This window comes from Herpailurus yagouaroundi, unplaced genomic scaffold (genome assembly GCF_014898765.1).
Source record: "Herpailurus yagouaroundi ecotype Mexico unplaced genomic scaffold, PumYag 182, whole genome shotgun sequence".
NCBI classification, from domain to species: Eukaryota; Metazoa; Chordata; class Mammalia; order Carnivora; family Felidae; genus Herpailurus; species Herpailurus yagouaroundi.
The window spans coordinates 40,914,912-40,930,418 of NW_024412413.1; the positions used below are offsets into that span (position 1 = coordinate 40,914,912).

The 15,507-nt window shown below is 39.2% G+C and overlaps 1 protein-coding gene across 7 annotated transcripts in view; it reads right to left on the reverse strand.

Moving 5' to 3' along the window:
• NAV3 (neuron navigator 3) overlaps positions 1-15,507 on the reverse strand; it is a 600,880-nt gene that overhangs the window by 152,139 nt on the left and 433,234 nt on the right. For all 7 annotated transcript variants that reach the window (XM_040491360.1, XM_040491363.1, XM_040491362.1 and 4 more), the window contains exons 10-11: positions 8,323-8,431; positions 7,209-7,592 (exon numbers count right to left, since the gene is read on the reverse strand). In XM_040491360.1, the coding sequence (XP_040347294.1) occupies positions 7,209-7,592; positions 8,323-8,431 (493 nt within the window). The remainder of the gene's footprint in view (positions 1-7,208; positions 7,593-8,322; positions 8,432-15,507) is intronic.

A 15,507-nucleotide genomic window follows, 5' to 3' on the forward strand; every position in this document is an offset into this window, starting at 1 on the left:
ACCTGACCCGAAACTGAGACTCAACGCTTAACCGACTGAGCCACCCAGACGCCCCTGTCATCATCTTTTATGTATAAACAATAATTATGATTTTGCTTTGCAGTTTAGTTGCTTTTTCTGTTTTTGTGGGGATTTGGCAAAATTCAAAACCGATAATGCACCACAACTTACTAGAATTCTGTGTTTTTACATTCGAATTTCTTATCAGAGACTGCTACAATGAACTACTTTTTAATGACATGAACATGCGAGGCATCTAAAGTTTTTGGATTTTTCAATCTCAAAGGCACTCTAGTTCAGCATCTTCCTTTAGCTGAACACAGATAATATTAAGTATTGTCCCCTAGATCAAATATGCTAGCTTAAAAAAAAGAAAACTATACCAATAATGAATGCTTGCTGTGAAGCTCTGTTATATTATAAAAAATCAACTCCTAGGAGAGAAATGTGTACATTCAGACACGGAGACAATCTCACAAGGTCAGTATGTCATGATGGCTGAGTACAGACTGGAGCCAAACTGCTTAGGTTCAAGTCCAGCATTGCATGCTTTAAGGAATTTTGAATTCCCAGAAGCCAGTTAACAAATTTTCTGAGTTCTAGCTAAAGTCACTTAAACTGTCCAGGCCTCAGTTGTTTCATCTATAAAATGGAGATAGTAATGATAGGCTTCCCTGTTAGAGTTATGGTGAATCATATGTGAGTTAACACATGTAAAATGCATAGAACATTGTCTAGCACTTAGTACGTGCTATGTAAGTGTTGGCTATTATTACCAGCTATTTTTCCATTAGGATCTCCACATTCACTAAACATAACTCTCATATCTTGAATATGCAATTAATTGAAGCATTAGGATTAGGAATCTGTGGTTTGCCATATAAACCCTTTCAACTCACTGCTTTAACCCTGCCCTTTCCAATGTTAGTCATACTTCCTATCACCAAGTTTACTAAGTGTGAACTGAGGGAGGATCTAGAGAGAAGGATCAAAGCATTCACCTCCCTTTCCAAAAAGTTAATTGCCTAGAATTAAATTACTTTGTGTTTGGGCCATGTGACTTTAAGTAGAATTTCAGGTTATATTCTGGCCCAGCTATTTACACTGTGACATCTGCAGGTAACTTCAATTTCCACCCAGTTAAAATATGTAACTTTCTCCCCAATTTTCCAGCATGTTCTTTCTTTGCTTCATAAATGGAGACTTTTTCAGGGCCTCATTATAAGCAAGAGGCTTTCTCTGACTAATTCCTAATTACTGGCAGATTCACATTCCCCAAGTGTTTAAAGTAATTTTAAAAAGAGAAGAAAGAGATAAGTCTTTACATGCTTCAGGAAATTCTGAATTCTCAGAATGCCGATTAACTAGTTTTCAGAGTTCTACTTAAGGTACATGAGAAAATGAAACTCCATTCCCATTCACTTCATGACATTCCTTGTGATTACAGGAGAAAAAAAAAAATCCTAAATTAAACACCTTCATTCTTTACTATGTCTTTTGAGCTCTTTGTCCCTTTAATCAGTGGAATGTACTTTTTAAAAATTGGGAACAGAAAATTAACCTTGTGACTCAATTTCTTCATGAATCGTAGCGCAATTTCTATGTCCCTTTTTCTTGCTTAAAACATCATCAAATTAAAATCCTCCTGGGATGTCTCTAGTCTTCTCGTCTTCCCACCTTTTAATTCTAGGCTGAGGCATGAGGCTACATCCTAGAGATGCCAAATTTTTTTGTGTGTAGACTGGTGAGCAATTAAGTGCAGCACACCGTGGGATGTCCTCCACACAAGACCCCTCAATCCCACTTGAGCTGAAACCAGCCATACCGCCTGCTGATCACGGCTAGTCACCTTCTGCCCAGGGGACAGCATTCTGAGTCATTCCTTACATGTCCATGTTCTGTACTCTGCCATGGCAAAGAGAAAATGTATAATGCCAAACAGGTCAACCACACCAGGGGAAGTTTTCATACAGGATTTGTGTTATTTTTAGCCTTTTTTAAATATACTGAATACTGATGACAAAAATAAAACATGTGAACCAGTGATGATACTTAAATGGGCCCATTTGTAAAACACTCTAAGACTTCATTTGAAACACGGACAGGAACAAAAATGAACAGAAGCCTGAAATGGGTTCCACTGAGGTATGAAACAAGTAGGAAGGACAATGGATATGACTTTTTTTGTGTTTCTCAGGAGTGAATTCAGCAGAACCTAGCTAGCCCTCCTCAACCAACTTCCTCTTCCTCTTGGGCACACAGCTAACCCAGATTTCCTGGCCTCCCTCACAGTTAGATGTGGCAACAGAGCCGTTTTGGATAAGGAAGTGTGGGTAGAAGTCATACGCGCAACCTCCAGATCTCGTACGTAGGGAATATTCTCACACCGCAGTTCTTCCTCTCTTTTTCCATCTGCCTGTTGAATATCAATGCTCAGGGTGACACTGGAAACCTGGTGGTCCAGAAGCAGAGTAACTTCCATCCACCTTATTCTCTGAGAGACTATATGGTATACACTCCCAACTGAAGTATGCCTGTAATATGTATTATTACACACAGAACTCAGCTGTTTCAAAAAATTACCTGAAGGAAAAACTCCTGATCCAAGAATCTATACACACACACTCACACACATGTGTGTATATAGGACACGTTCGTTCACTGAATAAACGAGCGTCTACAAAAATATTTTAAAAACGAAGATGTGGTTTATACATACCACGGAATACTACTTGGCAATGAGAAAGAATGAAATCCTGCTGTTGGCAACAACAGGGATGGAACTGGAGGGTATCGTGCTAAGTGAAATAAGTCAGTCAGAGAAAGACAAGTATCACATGTTTTCACTCATATACGGAACTTGAGAAACTTAACAGAAGACCATGGGGGAGGGGAAGGGGAAAAAGAGTTTCAAACAGAGAGGGAGGCAATCCCCTAGAGACTCTTAAATGCAGAGAACAAACTGAGGGTTGATGGGCGGGGGGGAGGGAAAATGGGTGATGGGCATTGAGGAGGGCACTTGTTGGGAGGAGCACTGGTTGTTATATGTAAGCGATGAATCACAGGAATCTACCCCCGAAACCAAGAGCACACTGTATACGCTGTATGTTAGCTAACTTGACGATAACTAAAAAACAAACAAACAAAAAAGGCCGCATGTAAGTCACATGGCGCTGTGTCTCTATTGCTCACCACTGCACACACGGTCGCAAAATGCTGCTTGGCACATAGGATGAACTTAGAGATATTTTTTGGATACATACACCCGTATTTACTTCAGCTGAAGATCCCTCTTCTGTCTCTCCATTCTTTCCGCAGGAGTCCTCATGCCCACAAGTTCTACTGTCTTCTCTGAGACCACACTCTCCATCGTAGCTCTACCCCGAAAACTACTTCTGCATTTTCAACAACAAACTTTTATACCACACTGTCTCCAACTCTACATTGGAAACTCTACACTCAGCATCTCCTCTCTGCTTTCTCAAAAATAAAAATCATTTCTCTCTGTCTGCCTATTTTCTCTAAAGGTATAGTTTCCTACCTCCTGTGCTTACAAAATGGGCATCGTATCTGAATTCTCTGCCTCTCTGAAGCCCTCATGAGTAGCCTATCATTAATTCTGTACATTTCTCCTCTCTGGTACCTCCCATTCAAATTCTTTCCTTCTTTCACCCCTGTCAAGGCCACTGTCATGTTTCTGGACTACAAAACTTGGACGTGGACTTTTGCAGTAATGTCTGAAACCTGCCATCAGAGCTGCTCCCCTCAATCCATTTTGCAGATTTACCCTAAAGGGGGTTTTCAAAAATCATCATCATATCTTATTCTGTGACTATTCGATAATCTGCTTTCAATTGTTTAGAGTACACTGTGTAAACTTTTTAGCATAACGTTATTGAGGTCTGGACACAATAGTCCCCATCTCTCAAAATTAAGTACTCAGATTCCATGAATCTCAGTTGGGGAAAAGGTCAGTGAATATCATCCAATCCAAGTGTCCCTGTGACTTTGAAAATTATTTTTTTAGTGAAGCTTATCAAATGACATTCTTTCTACAATATTTATACTTTTCTTACAAACATGCTCTTATTACATTTCCCTCCTCTTTAGATATTTATTTATTTATTTTTATTTTTTAGAAAGAGAGACAGAGTACACAAGAGAGAGTGGGGAGGGACCCCATGACTCTGGGATCATAACCTGAGCCCAAATCAAGAGTTGGGTGCTCAACCAACAGAACCAGGCACCCCCATAGCTATTTCAGTGACAGAATGTAGGGGCACTTGCATGGCTCAGTGGTTTAAGCATCAGAGTCTTGGTTTTGGCTTGGATCATTATCCCAGGATCATGGGATAGAGTCCTGCCTTGGGCTCCAGCTGAGCTTAGAGATTGCTTGGGATTCTCTCTCTCTCTCTCTCTCTCTCTCTCTCTCTCTCTCTCTCTCTCTCTCTTTGCCTCCTTTGCTCTGTCTTTTTTCTAAAATAAAAAATAAAAAAAAATAAATCAGAGACTATAACTAAACTATTTCCTTTTCTTATTCCCTCCTTTCTATTTCATGCCTGTATTTAGCACTTTCTCCCTACTCTGAACTCTTACCTCAGTTTTTTTTCTGCACAAGACCTTTGAAATGACTCACATGTTACATTTTCAATGTCCATTGATTTCTGGTTTAAACTGCTCCCAAGATATGCTTTCCCTCTCCAGATAAACATTTTACTTGTTTATAAGTAAATATAATCAATCCTCACTATTCATAAATACCACATTTGCAAATTTGCTTACTGGCTAAAATTTGAAGCCCCAAATCAATAATTGCAACATATTCATGGTCACTCACGGACAGGCACAGAACAGAGAGAAATTTAAGTTGTTCATGAGGACATTCCAGGCTGAGGTCAAATAAGGTGATATTCTGCCTTCTTGATTCAGCTCTCCTACTGCCAATGTGTCCTCTTTAGTCTATTTAGAGCCACATTTTTCACATTTTTGTGCTTCCTGTTTGAGATTCTGGTGTTAAGATGTCCCCCAAGTGTAGTGCTGAAGTGCCCTTGTGTTCCCAAGTGTAGGAAGGCTGCAATGTGCCTTATGGAAAAATATGTGTTAGATGAGCTTCATGCAGGCATGGATTATACTGCTTTTAGGCATGAGCTCAATGTTAATGTATCTACAATATGTATTAACAGTACAATATCTATTAATAATATCTACAATAATGAATCTACAATATGTATCCCCAATATGTACTAATAAATAAGCTCGCTTTAAATTGAAATACACGTACAACAAGACCATATTCTGATCGTTTGATGAAACTATTATGACCAAAAGATCACAGGAACTATATCTGTATTTCCCCTAGGAGCAATGGTTCAGTGTTCACTAATTCAGTGTATGTAGTGATTTTATAGAATGTAACTACTGTAAATAATGAGATTGACAGCTTGTGTGTGTATGTGTCTGTATATTATATATATACACATATATGTATATGTGTCTCTGTATATATAAATATGCATATACATGTGTGTATAAATATGATATTTATGTGTATAATTAAATCTTCATCCAGTAGTAAATATAAAAAATGAATACACACATATGCTCTCATTTAAAGAGACAAAGAAAGAAAAAAGAGGATATAGGAGGAAGAGTGGAAAGAATGGGTGAGAAAGGAGAGAGATGGGAGAAAAAGTTCATGCCTTAGATGTTCCTGCATTGCCACCATGCTCCCTACACTGGTGGCATCTAACACGTACAAAAATGATAACAATAGCATCCATAAATCAGTATGAGTGTGAATGATAATAAATGGAATTATGATAGTGACACATTTATTCAACACTCATACTGTGACAGGCTTTGTGGAAGTACAATTTTGTAGATTATTTCCTCGATTTCTAATGGTTTTGGAGAGATTCTGCCATTTTATCCTTATTACAGATAACAAAAAGGAGTTTGGATAACTTAAGGCCCCAAGCGGTCCACAGATAGCTATGGTCGAAAGGAATTTAAATTGCACTCTGACTCCAGTGGCAACTCAACTATTTCCTACCCTAACAGGCCACCATCCGTCTCCCTAATTCTAACTTGTTGGAATTTAGCCACCACGTAAGGTGGTCACAAGGAAACACTGGATACAGAGCAGAGCTATAAATCTGATCTAAAGCTTGTCTGAATTATTTTAAGGTCTTGTCACCTTTCAAATAAGATTTTCTTTTTTCTTTTCTTTTCTTTTCTCTTCTTTTTTCTTTCCTTTCCTTTCCTTTCCTTTCCTTTCCTTTCCTTTCCTTTCCTTTCATGAATGAAGTCAGGGTTACTCATACAGGAGAATGATTTCCGTTACTGGTCCTCTCAGATGTCTAAGGACAAAGAATAAGTCAAAACCCAGACTCCGATGAAAATGACAAAATTGATTGGGAAGCTTTTTGTTATATCACAGACCCTAGGTTTTGAAGTCAGATATATCTGAGTTCTAATGCAAGTCCAGCCTTTCTTCAGCATTACACAATTGTGGCCAGCTCAGACCAGTTTTCTTGTCTGTAGGGAATTACAATGAATAGAAGCAGTTTTAATAGAGTTTCCTATTGCCTTTGTTCATCCTCAGATTGAACTAAATATTCCAAACTGCCAAAATCTTTAAAAGTTTTATAATCACAACAGTGTTTTTTGGGAATATGATAGGAAACAGAAAAACAACAACAACAACAACAAAGGCTAAGATTTAAAAAAAAAAATCATCAAAAGAGATTGAAGCTTTCAATTTGAGGTACATAACTGAAGAATGCTAGAAAATATTTGTTCCTCCAAGCAGTTATAGGCAGCTTTGATAAGCCAAATTAAAACAAAAAAAAAATTGCAGCAGCTCAGCAAAACTCCTCCTGTCCCCTTCCCACGTCTTTCACTACAAAATCTGTTACTTAAGAAGCATGTGAAAATCACTCTGAAAAGCCCAGGGCACATTTGTTTCTCTAAACTAACAATAGAAAAATTTAATGGCTCACAATGAAAAGATTTTATAGAAATTTTAGATATTTTACTTTTCAGGAATGAGCAGACGAGAGGGCCTGATATACCTCCAAATAACCTTTGATTTATTATGTTTTCTAATGACTTTGTGAGCTCACCTATATACCCTTCCTATAGCTAATGCATCTTAGGAGACCACCCTCCCTGTTTGCATAATGCTGGTAGAGCCCAGGGCCACTTACCCACTGTTGATGTCATCAGCTCTGAGACTTTTCCCAAGGATATCACCGTCACTCATGTATCCACCAACGTCAACTTCAGAAGACATGTCCAGGTCACTGCTTGCTTTCTCACTCATGTCCATCTGTGATAGGTTTCCCAGTCGAGACACAGCTGCTCGACGGAGAGGCGTTGTGTACATGAATCTCGAGGGGTCTGTGTGGATAAGTCGGCTGGTACCACTGCGAGGGTAGCCAGCCCCCAGGGAAGGGGCATCCCCAGCCTGAAGTCGAGGACACGCCTGACCCAACCTCCAGGTCATGGGAGTGGGGCGGCTTGTCAAGTTGGGTATGGTCCTTCCGTTCACTTCTGTTGTCACAGTGCTGTCAAATGTTGTCTCCAGGGTGCTGTCAACAAAGCGAAGAAGTCACTATACTCTGATTCACTTGGGGTCATAGACCGAGAATGCACTACATGAGGACTGGAAAGGCTAGAGTTTCTTAGAAGCATGCCATTTTCACGCAAGCCAAATGATGCACTCATCGTGAGACGTTATCTCGGCATTCTTATGAGATGCAAGACACCTCTGCAGAGGTCAAAATGTGGGAGGGGCATTCTGAAGTTTGTTTGTTTTACTTTCGTGCGTTCAAAAGAAGGGCCATCATCACAGTTTAGATAAAGCAAATTTTTGTTTCACACTTTCAACAAACCCTGAACCGAACCCCTTACAGCTTCTCAGAACGATTCTGGAAGTTGACCAAAATTATTCTAGAAAGTCTCTCTCCCCTCCCCTCCCCCCTGCCAGATGCATTTCAACTGCAACGTCCATCGGGTTCTGTGGCACAGGTATGCGAATCTACTTCGTTGTGATGGTGGCAATTTCAGTAACTAATTCAGTTTGAATGGGACACTCTATTAAAGACGAGACGGATAGGAGAAAAAACGTCCCTGGGTTTGTGCTAAGAAGTCACCAGTTGAATGTCATGTAAAATTTAAGTGAGAAAACAGTTAAGGAAAATTAAATTCTTTATCATTATAATAAGTTAGTGCTCAGTTGTCATTTGTCTTTATTGGCCCAAAGAAATGTAGAACTGAGAAAAAACAAAAACAAAAAACAAAACAAAACAAAAAAAAAACCTGTGGCTTATCTGGGTCCCACGAAGACTGGACATAGTCTCCTCTAAATTTTGCCTCAAGTCTGCTATGTTTTTAACTGTTCTCATTCTTCTTGTTTCAGGATCTTCACCTAAAAAAGTAACATAGTAATAAACTTGTTAGTCAAGTCATTTCCTGGTCTCAGAATAACTGTATACATAGATAAGTAATACAAATTCCTCTCCTTAAAAATAAAATAAAGGTAAGACATTCCAAATGCCTGTTATCTGAAAATTATGATTCTCCTTTCTACAAATAAAATGTGAATGGAAACAAATGTGACATTACAAGTAATAAATTGATGATAAGAAGTGATGATAATCCAATAATACTTTATAGATTTGTGACCTTAATCATTGCAAAGTGACAGTGATTAATTCAGCAATACATTGTAGAGTACTGCATGTTACTGAGCTTAATTTAAAAAAACTGAAATTATTGGGAATCTAATTATCACCATAATTACTTATTTCTAGGTATATTCAGAATAGTAAGATAAACTTAACTGGTAGCAATTATACATTTGGACTCTGGGGAGTAAGATAGAGGCCTTTTTTTTTTTTTTTTTTAGAAGCAATACATTTGTAAGTCTTTTATTTTATTAGACTCATGGATCAAAATTCACAACATCAGATAGCTTTATTCTCAATTCCTTCCCCGCTTTCCACAGGGACTCACAGCATCCACATGTGACATTACAGTTCCAGTAAAGTCCTTGGCATCTCAAGTCAGCATGTGTTTAATAGGCACGAGACAAGCAGCTTTGCCAGTGTGACAAATGCTGGCCTTACACAACCACTACCCATCATTTGGAGGTAGAGGTGCCAGAAAACCAGCTTGATTATGCGACGTAACACCTTCCAGGCCAGTGGCCATTTGAAGCTTATCTGGATAATGAGAAGAACATGGGGAGATGGCAGGGGAAGTACAGTTTCTCTTCTGTTCAATTTGGGCTCAAAAGGATGTTCCGTGATGGGAAATTTTAACAAGAAGGAAAGATGCAGGAGGACAGGAAGGGAGAGAGGGACACTGATAGAGTAAAGGGAGGACAGGAAGGGAGAGCGGGGCACTGATAGAGTAAAGGGAGGGAAGGTATGAGAAGGAGAGGGGGAGAAAAGGAAGGCAAAGGAAGGGGATGGTGGGAAGGAGAAGGGAATGGAAGCAAAGGAAAAAGTGGAGGGAAAGTGAAGGTAGAAAATAGCATATATTAAACTCCAGTATGAAGACTGCCACTATAGACAAGTCAAGATACATATCTACAATCTGTTTCAAGAATAGAAGTAGATATTTGACGTGTTCATTTTCTTCCTCAGAATTTATGCCAGATTAAAAAAAAAAGACACATACGCAACAAATACACCCATTTAACATTTACAGTATAATCATAGAGTTGGTAGGGATTCCGGAGAATGCTTCTTCTTACCTCAGCCAGTGAGGAAACTCATCTATGCCTCACATGATCTATGCCTTACATGGGTGACAGCCATGTGCCTCTGCCTGAAACCTCAAAGACTGGAAAGCCTTCCTCTTCAGGAAGAGATGGCTCCTTCTATTAGAAACTTCTAATTGTGAAAACATTTCTGAGGATGAATAATTTGCCTCCCTTTCATTTCCATCCAGAGGTCCTAGTGGCTCTGAAACTGACAGAACAACTTTATACTACCTTCACCATGGGCAGTTAAATACCAGAAGACATCACCCAAACATTACTACATTGTTCATTATTCCTCATCCTGGATGGTTGCCAAAACAACCATCATTTTGCTTCCAGTCCGTAAATTTCTAATTTTTAATTTATAAATTATTTGAATGATTAAAATATGTTTAAAAGTAGCATTATTATTTCAAACTTGAAAGTATAAAAATGGTCCTAAAATATATTTTCAAGAGCTAGAAAAATATATTTCGTACCCTCATGCACATGGCATCAACTTTTCCTACACTAACTCAAGTTAACACAATCCTTAACCTTATAAACTAACATCACTTTATGACTCAGAACTGTTAATAACCCTTAAGATTCTAATCATGATACTTCTGGAACTTATTCCCATCCTTCTCATAAATATAACATCATATTTTAGAAATGGCTAGAAAGCCTACCTTTTCTTCAAAATAATCTGGTAAAACCCTGAAGACAAAGAAGGATTTTTTAAGGAAAATCTTAAAGGGAAGAATATAATTACAGCCAAAGGAAAGTCAGAGGTCAAGAAGAGATTTTACTCAAAGTGGGCAAAAGAAATAGTGAAGAATGGGACAAAATCAGACAGGCACTAAAGCCAATATCAGAATATAAGATCTCATACAGTAATATACCCAAGTTTCTAAGTGATGGTAAGAAGTGACAAGTCTTCTTTTTTTAAGTTTATTTATTTTTTTTTTTGAGAGAAAGAGAGCATGCACAAGTGGGGGAGGGGAAGAAAGAGAGAGGGAGAGACAGAGAGAATCCCAGGCGGGCTCTGCACTCATGACATGGAGTTCGAACTTCCAAATCGCAACATCATGACTTGAGCCCAAGTCAGAAGTTTAACTGAGTGAGCCACCCAGGCCCCCCAAGAAATGACAAGTCTTAAAGGAGGGAGTTGTTGAGATAACCTTTACTGGAAGGAGGAAGGGATGTAGTCATTGACCTTACACGAGGTGGTAGAATATACCTTTACATGTCCTCTGGCCCTGGTCCCCTTCCCTCTGTGAGAACTTCTACACTGGAATCAGGCTGCCTGTCAGCCACTTGTCAACTCACATAATAACACTGATATCTTAATTTCTTTCAATATCTTTTATTTTTTTAATTTTTTTAACATTTATTTATTTTTGAGACAGAGACAGAGCATGAATGGGGGAGGGTCAGAGAGAAGGAGACACAGAATCTGAAACAGGCTCCAGGCTCCGAGCTGTTAGCACAGAGCCTGATGCGGGGCTCGAACCCACGGATCGCGAGATTGACCTGAGCCGAAGTCGACTGCTTAATCAACTTAGCCACCCAGGCGCCCCTCAATATCTTTTTAATATAAATTATAGAAACACTGTGTTTTCAGACATTCCATTTCACCTAAATGTTTTTTCACATCTTCTTCAGCTCCTTTTATATGCTTTATTTATATACTTTTTAATTTTTTTTAAGTTGATTTTGAGAGAGACAGAGACAGTGCAAGTCAGGGAGGGGTAGAGAGAGAGGGAGACAGAGAATCCCGAGCAGGCTCCACTCTGTCAGCTTAGAGCCCTATGTAGGGCTCGAACCCACAAAACCATGAGATCATGACCTGAGCCAAAACCAAGAGTCAGACACTTAACTGAATGGGCCACCCAGGCACCCCAGCTCCTTTAATTAATTAATTTATTTATTTATTTTTTACTTTTTAAAAAAGTTTATTTATTTTGGGGGGAAGGAGCAGAGAGAGAGGAAGAGAGACCCAGAAAGCTCTGCGCTGTCAGCACAGAGCCCAATGTGGGGCTCAAGCCTATGAACGAAGAGGTCACGACCGGAGCCAAAACCAAGAGTCGGACACTTAACCAACTGAGCCACCCAGGCACCTCTCAGCTCATTTTAAATGTCCTTCTTCCAATCCAACAGGCATCTTAGATCCTAAATTTTTCCAATTGAATCCATTTTTGTTTATATAGCTTCTCTCATATTACAAAACCACACCTTCTTCCCTCCTTTGGTTTTGTTCATTCATGATATTTGCTCATAGGGTACTGCACTGTTCATGAAAATCAGACAAATGGATCTTTTCTCCCGGTCCTTATTGAGCAAAACATAATTTCTGCCTCATTCATGTTAAGAAAGATAACAACCAAATCAACATTTATCACAGTAAATGTTCTCAATGACCCATAAAAGGCAAAATACAATTAAATACACCTACAATCCCCTTAAGGATTGCACAAATCTTAAAACATCCTATAAATGTGTATCCAAATGATGTCTAGAGGATTGGGGGAGAGAAAGGAAGTTCAACTGAAAAGGCCAAATGTAAAAGCACAAATAAAGTGAATTATTCAGTAACAACCAAAGTTAGAAAAAACACACGATAAGTTAATTTAGTCTCAAAAGCGTTGTATCCCCTCTCACTTTCATAATCTCTGTTCCACTAAGGCTCAGTTTAGCCCTTCTCTTAGCCCCACTTACAAAGGACACTTTATAAGCAATGAGAAAGCAGTTTACAACAATGTTAAAAACTTGAAGTAATCACAGAATATACCATTTGGGAAAATGTGCATAAGGCCTTACTATCCTGTCTGACACTCAAGAGGCTTCATTCAGGAAAAATAGTGGCTTCTGCATTTTTGCTTAATATGCGGTCCTGCTCTTACATTTTAGGCTTTAATTATATACATTGTAATTAAGACTGTCAGCACTGTCATCTTTTAATAGCAAATCAAATTATATATGAATGAACCTGGTTCACAAAGAATTATAGCCTCTACACCAACCACTTTGCAAATGTTATTTAGAGTACAGCTGCCTGATGTATTTTGAGAACCCTAATTTTGTAGATGACCCCAACAATGAGTTGGATGGAAATTTTTCAACTCATCTCAAGCCAGATATTTTGGGCAGAAAATAGCAAAAACATGGATAGTTATCTTTTAAAATTCCCCTGTAAAGTTATAGCACAGACCTTAGTCTAATCTATTAGGATACACAAGTTTAAAGAGCAGAACTCAAGGAACTCTGTCTAAAAATTCACTTGGAAGAGGCCATTTTGAGTCAGAAGCAGAACCCAGTCAAGCACGTGGTAGAAATCTTGAAATTCCCGTGTGCTCTGGGCTTGGATATATTTACCAACTTAACATGCATCATTATTTAGGAAACTGCATTGGAGTGCTTCATTATCCTGACATGATTATTCATGTCACAACTATTTGAATAAACTCTTCCTTACTTTCTCACTTGCATTTTCGAAAACTGGCATAAGTTGGGGTGGGGGGAAGCCTTAAAAAGAATAACCCTATAAATATAATAAGCAGATGTTTGGTTTAAAAACCTTGGAACATACAGACTTCTATTGAGAGATTGCCCTCTGACAGTAATGCTCCAAGTTATTTATGCACAAAAAGGCGAATGTCATATATACACCCACGCACAGCATGCTATAATTTACCAGAGCAACCAACAAATCCTGCCAGGGGGCTGCTCTCTGTTCATATCTTTGAAAATACTTATGTAAGAGGTACTTAGAACAAGACAAATGCTACTATTTTAAAGGCAAAAGATGAATATTATTTGATTCCACAGTTTCAGAAGATCAAAAAAAAATTAAAAAGATCCTTAAGGAATAATACTCCCTCTCTTGCCTTTGTACTGCATAGAGGTCTTTTATGAGAAACAGTTCATCACAGAAATCACACAATGGTGAAGAAGTAAATCTTCTATGTCTAAGCACCTGGTGTATTCAGATTCAGATTCAGGAATCACTATTCCCACAACTGTGGAAACATTACTCTTTTAAAGCCAAAGTGACATGAAAAATTGAGCCATATTTGCCTCTGCTGTCTCTCTAGGCTTTCTTCTTCTAAAGCTGGTTCACTAAGATTCCGGAGAGCCTCATAAAACATCTTGTAATAGGAGGGTCTACATACAGAATAAAAACACATCTACATTTAGCATCAGTTGTATGAATCAGAAACAAAGAGATCACTGGTCAGGTTTAATTCTTTTACATGTGAGGAGTCCTATAGTGAGGTGTTTTTTGTTTTTGTTTTGTTTTGGTTTTGTAAACATACATGGTAACCAAATATGACGTAGTCAGTGGTTTAAAACTTATGGATTTTTGAAGAAGGAACTGTGTGATATAAATGTCCTTTGGTAGAGCGCTCAATTTAGACATGACAACTAAAATGTATGCAGTCTGGCTATTTAGGCAGGCAGCAAAGTGGAAAGCGAAACAACACTGAAGAATTACTTCAGAAATCTCCATATCTAGTTAACTAAAGATTATGTCAGAAGTTATCACTGAGACCTATGTCATCAAAAAGCCCACTTTGTGGGAACAAACAGTTCATGGTCATCTACATAGCAGTTTCAATCGTTGCAATGTACACGCTCAAGAGAATTTTTTGCCAATCACCACCCCCTCCCCCCAAAAAGTGGTGCGTGAGCAAAGCTGTCAAAAGATACCTCTGCATTTCTGGAAGTGTTCCTAGAATACATGGTACTTACCACTGAGGCACAAACAAGGACCGTCTATGTGGATGCCACTGAGGCAGTAGAAGAAAACCAACTTTACAACAAATTTACCCAAGAGGCCCTTCATTGTTCATTCCATATTTGTGGCGAGGTCACCTTGAGGGAAGTTAAAAAACTAGGCCCCGTTAATTACTAAGTAAAAAAACATGTTGGAATTTTAAGACGTTACCACTCCTTTATAGATATCTAGAATATCCTGGACATCAGGCCAAGAATGCCCAGGGCAGATTGCTAATTATTTTCCTCCAATAGACTTTACACCCGGTTCTCACAGCTTAGCTTTACAAAGCCAATAATCACAACAAGTAATTAAAAAAAATTTTTTTTGAGTAACGACAGTTTAAAAATCCAGTCAGAAGAATGGAAGCTATTTGGCTAATGCAAATGTGCAGCTTCTTCAAATCCCCTCCTCATCTTAGGAACACACCTGACTTACCTAACAAGTCAGTGTAAAGTGCCTGTTCCAGGTCACCCAGCATCGTAAGGATCACGTCTTCATCCAGATGAGCTGTGCCTTCCCGCAGGCAGCTTTCTCCCTCTTCTTCAGCCCAGCTTCTGCTGATGCTGCTTTGCCTGGGGGACACGTTCTCATCTTCGGACCTGCTGTCTTCATCACTCTCCCCTTCCAAGCCTTTTCTGGAAGACCAGTCCTCCAAGCCCTCACTGCCCGACTGGCCGGCAGGCAGGAGGTTCCAGGCGCCGGGGCCGCTGGCGTGGTACAGGGACTGCACAGAGCGCGAGAGAAATCTGGACAGCGAGCGCCTCTCTGCATAGTCGGATTCTCTCTGGCTGGCCTTTGCAGCGTTTCCAAACCAGTTGGAAATGCGCACAGTGGGTCTCCTGTCCCCCTCGCTGGTGAGGGCAAGATTGGTCAGAGACTTCTGTTTCTGAAGGCAGGCTCCCTTTCTCCTTACTTCTTTGCTCCGAAACACAGAGAGTTCAGCCGGCCGCTGCATGGCTCTTCTAGGGGCTTC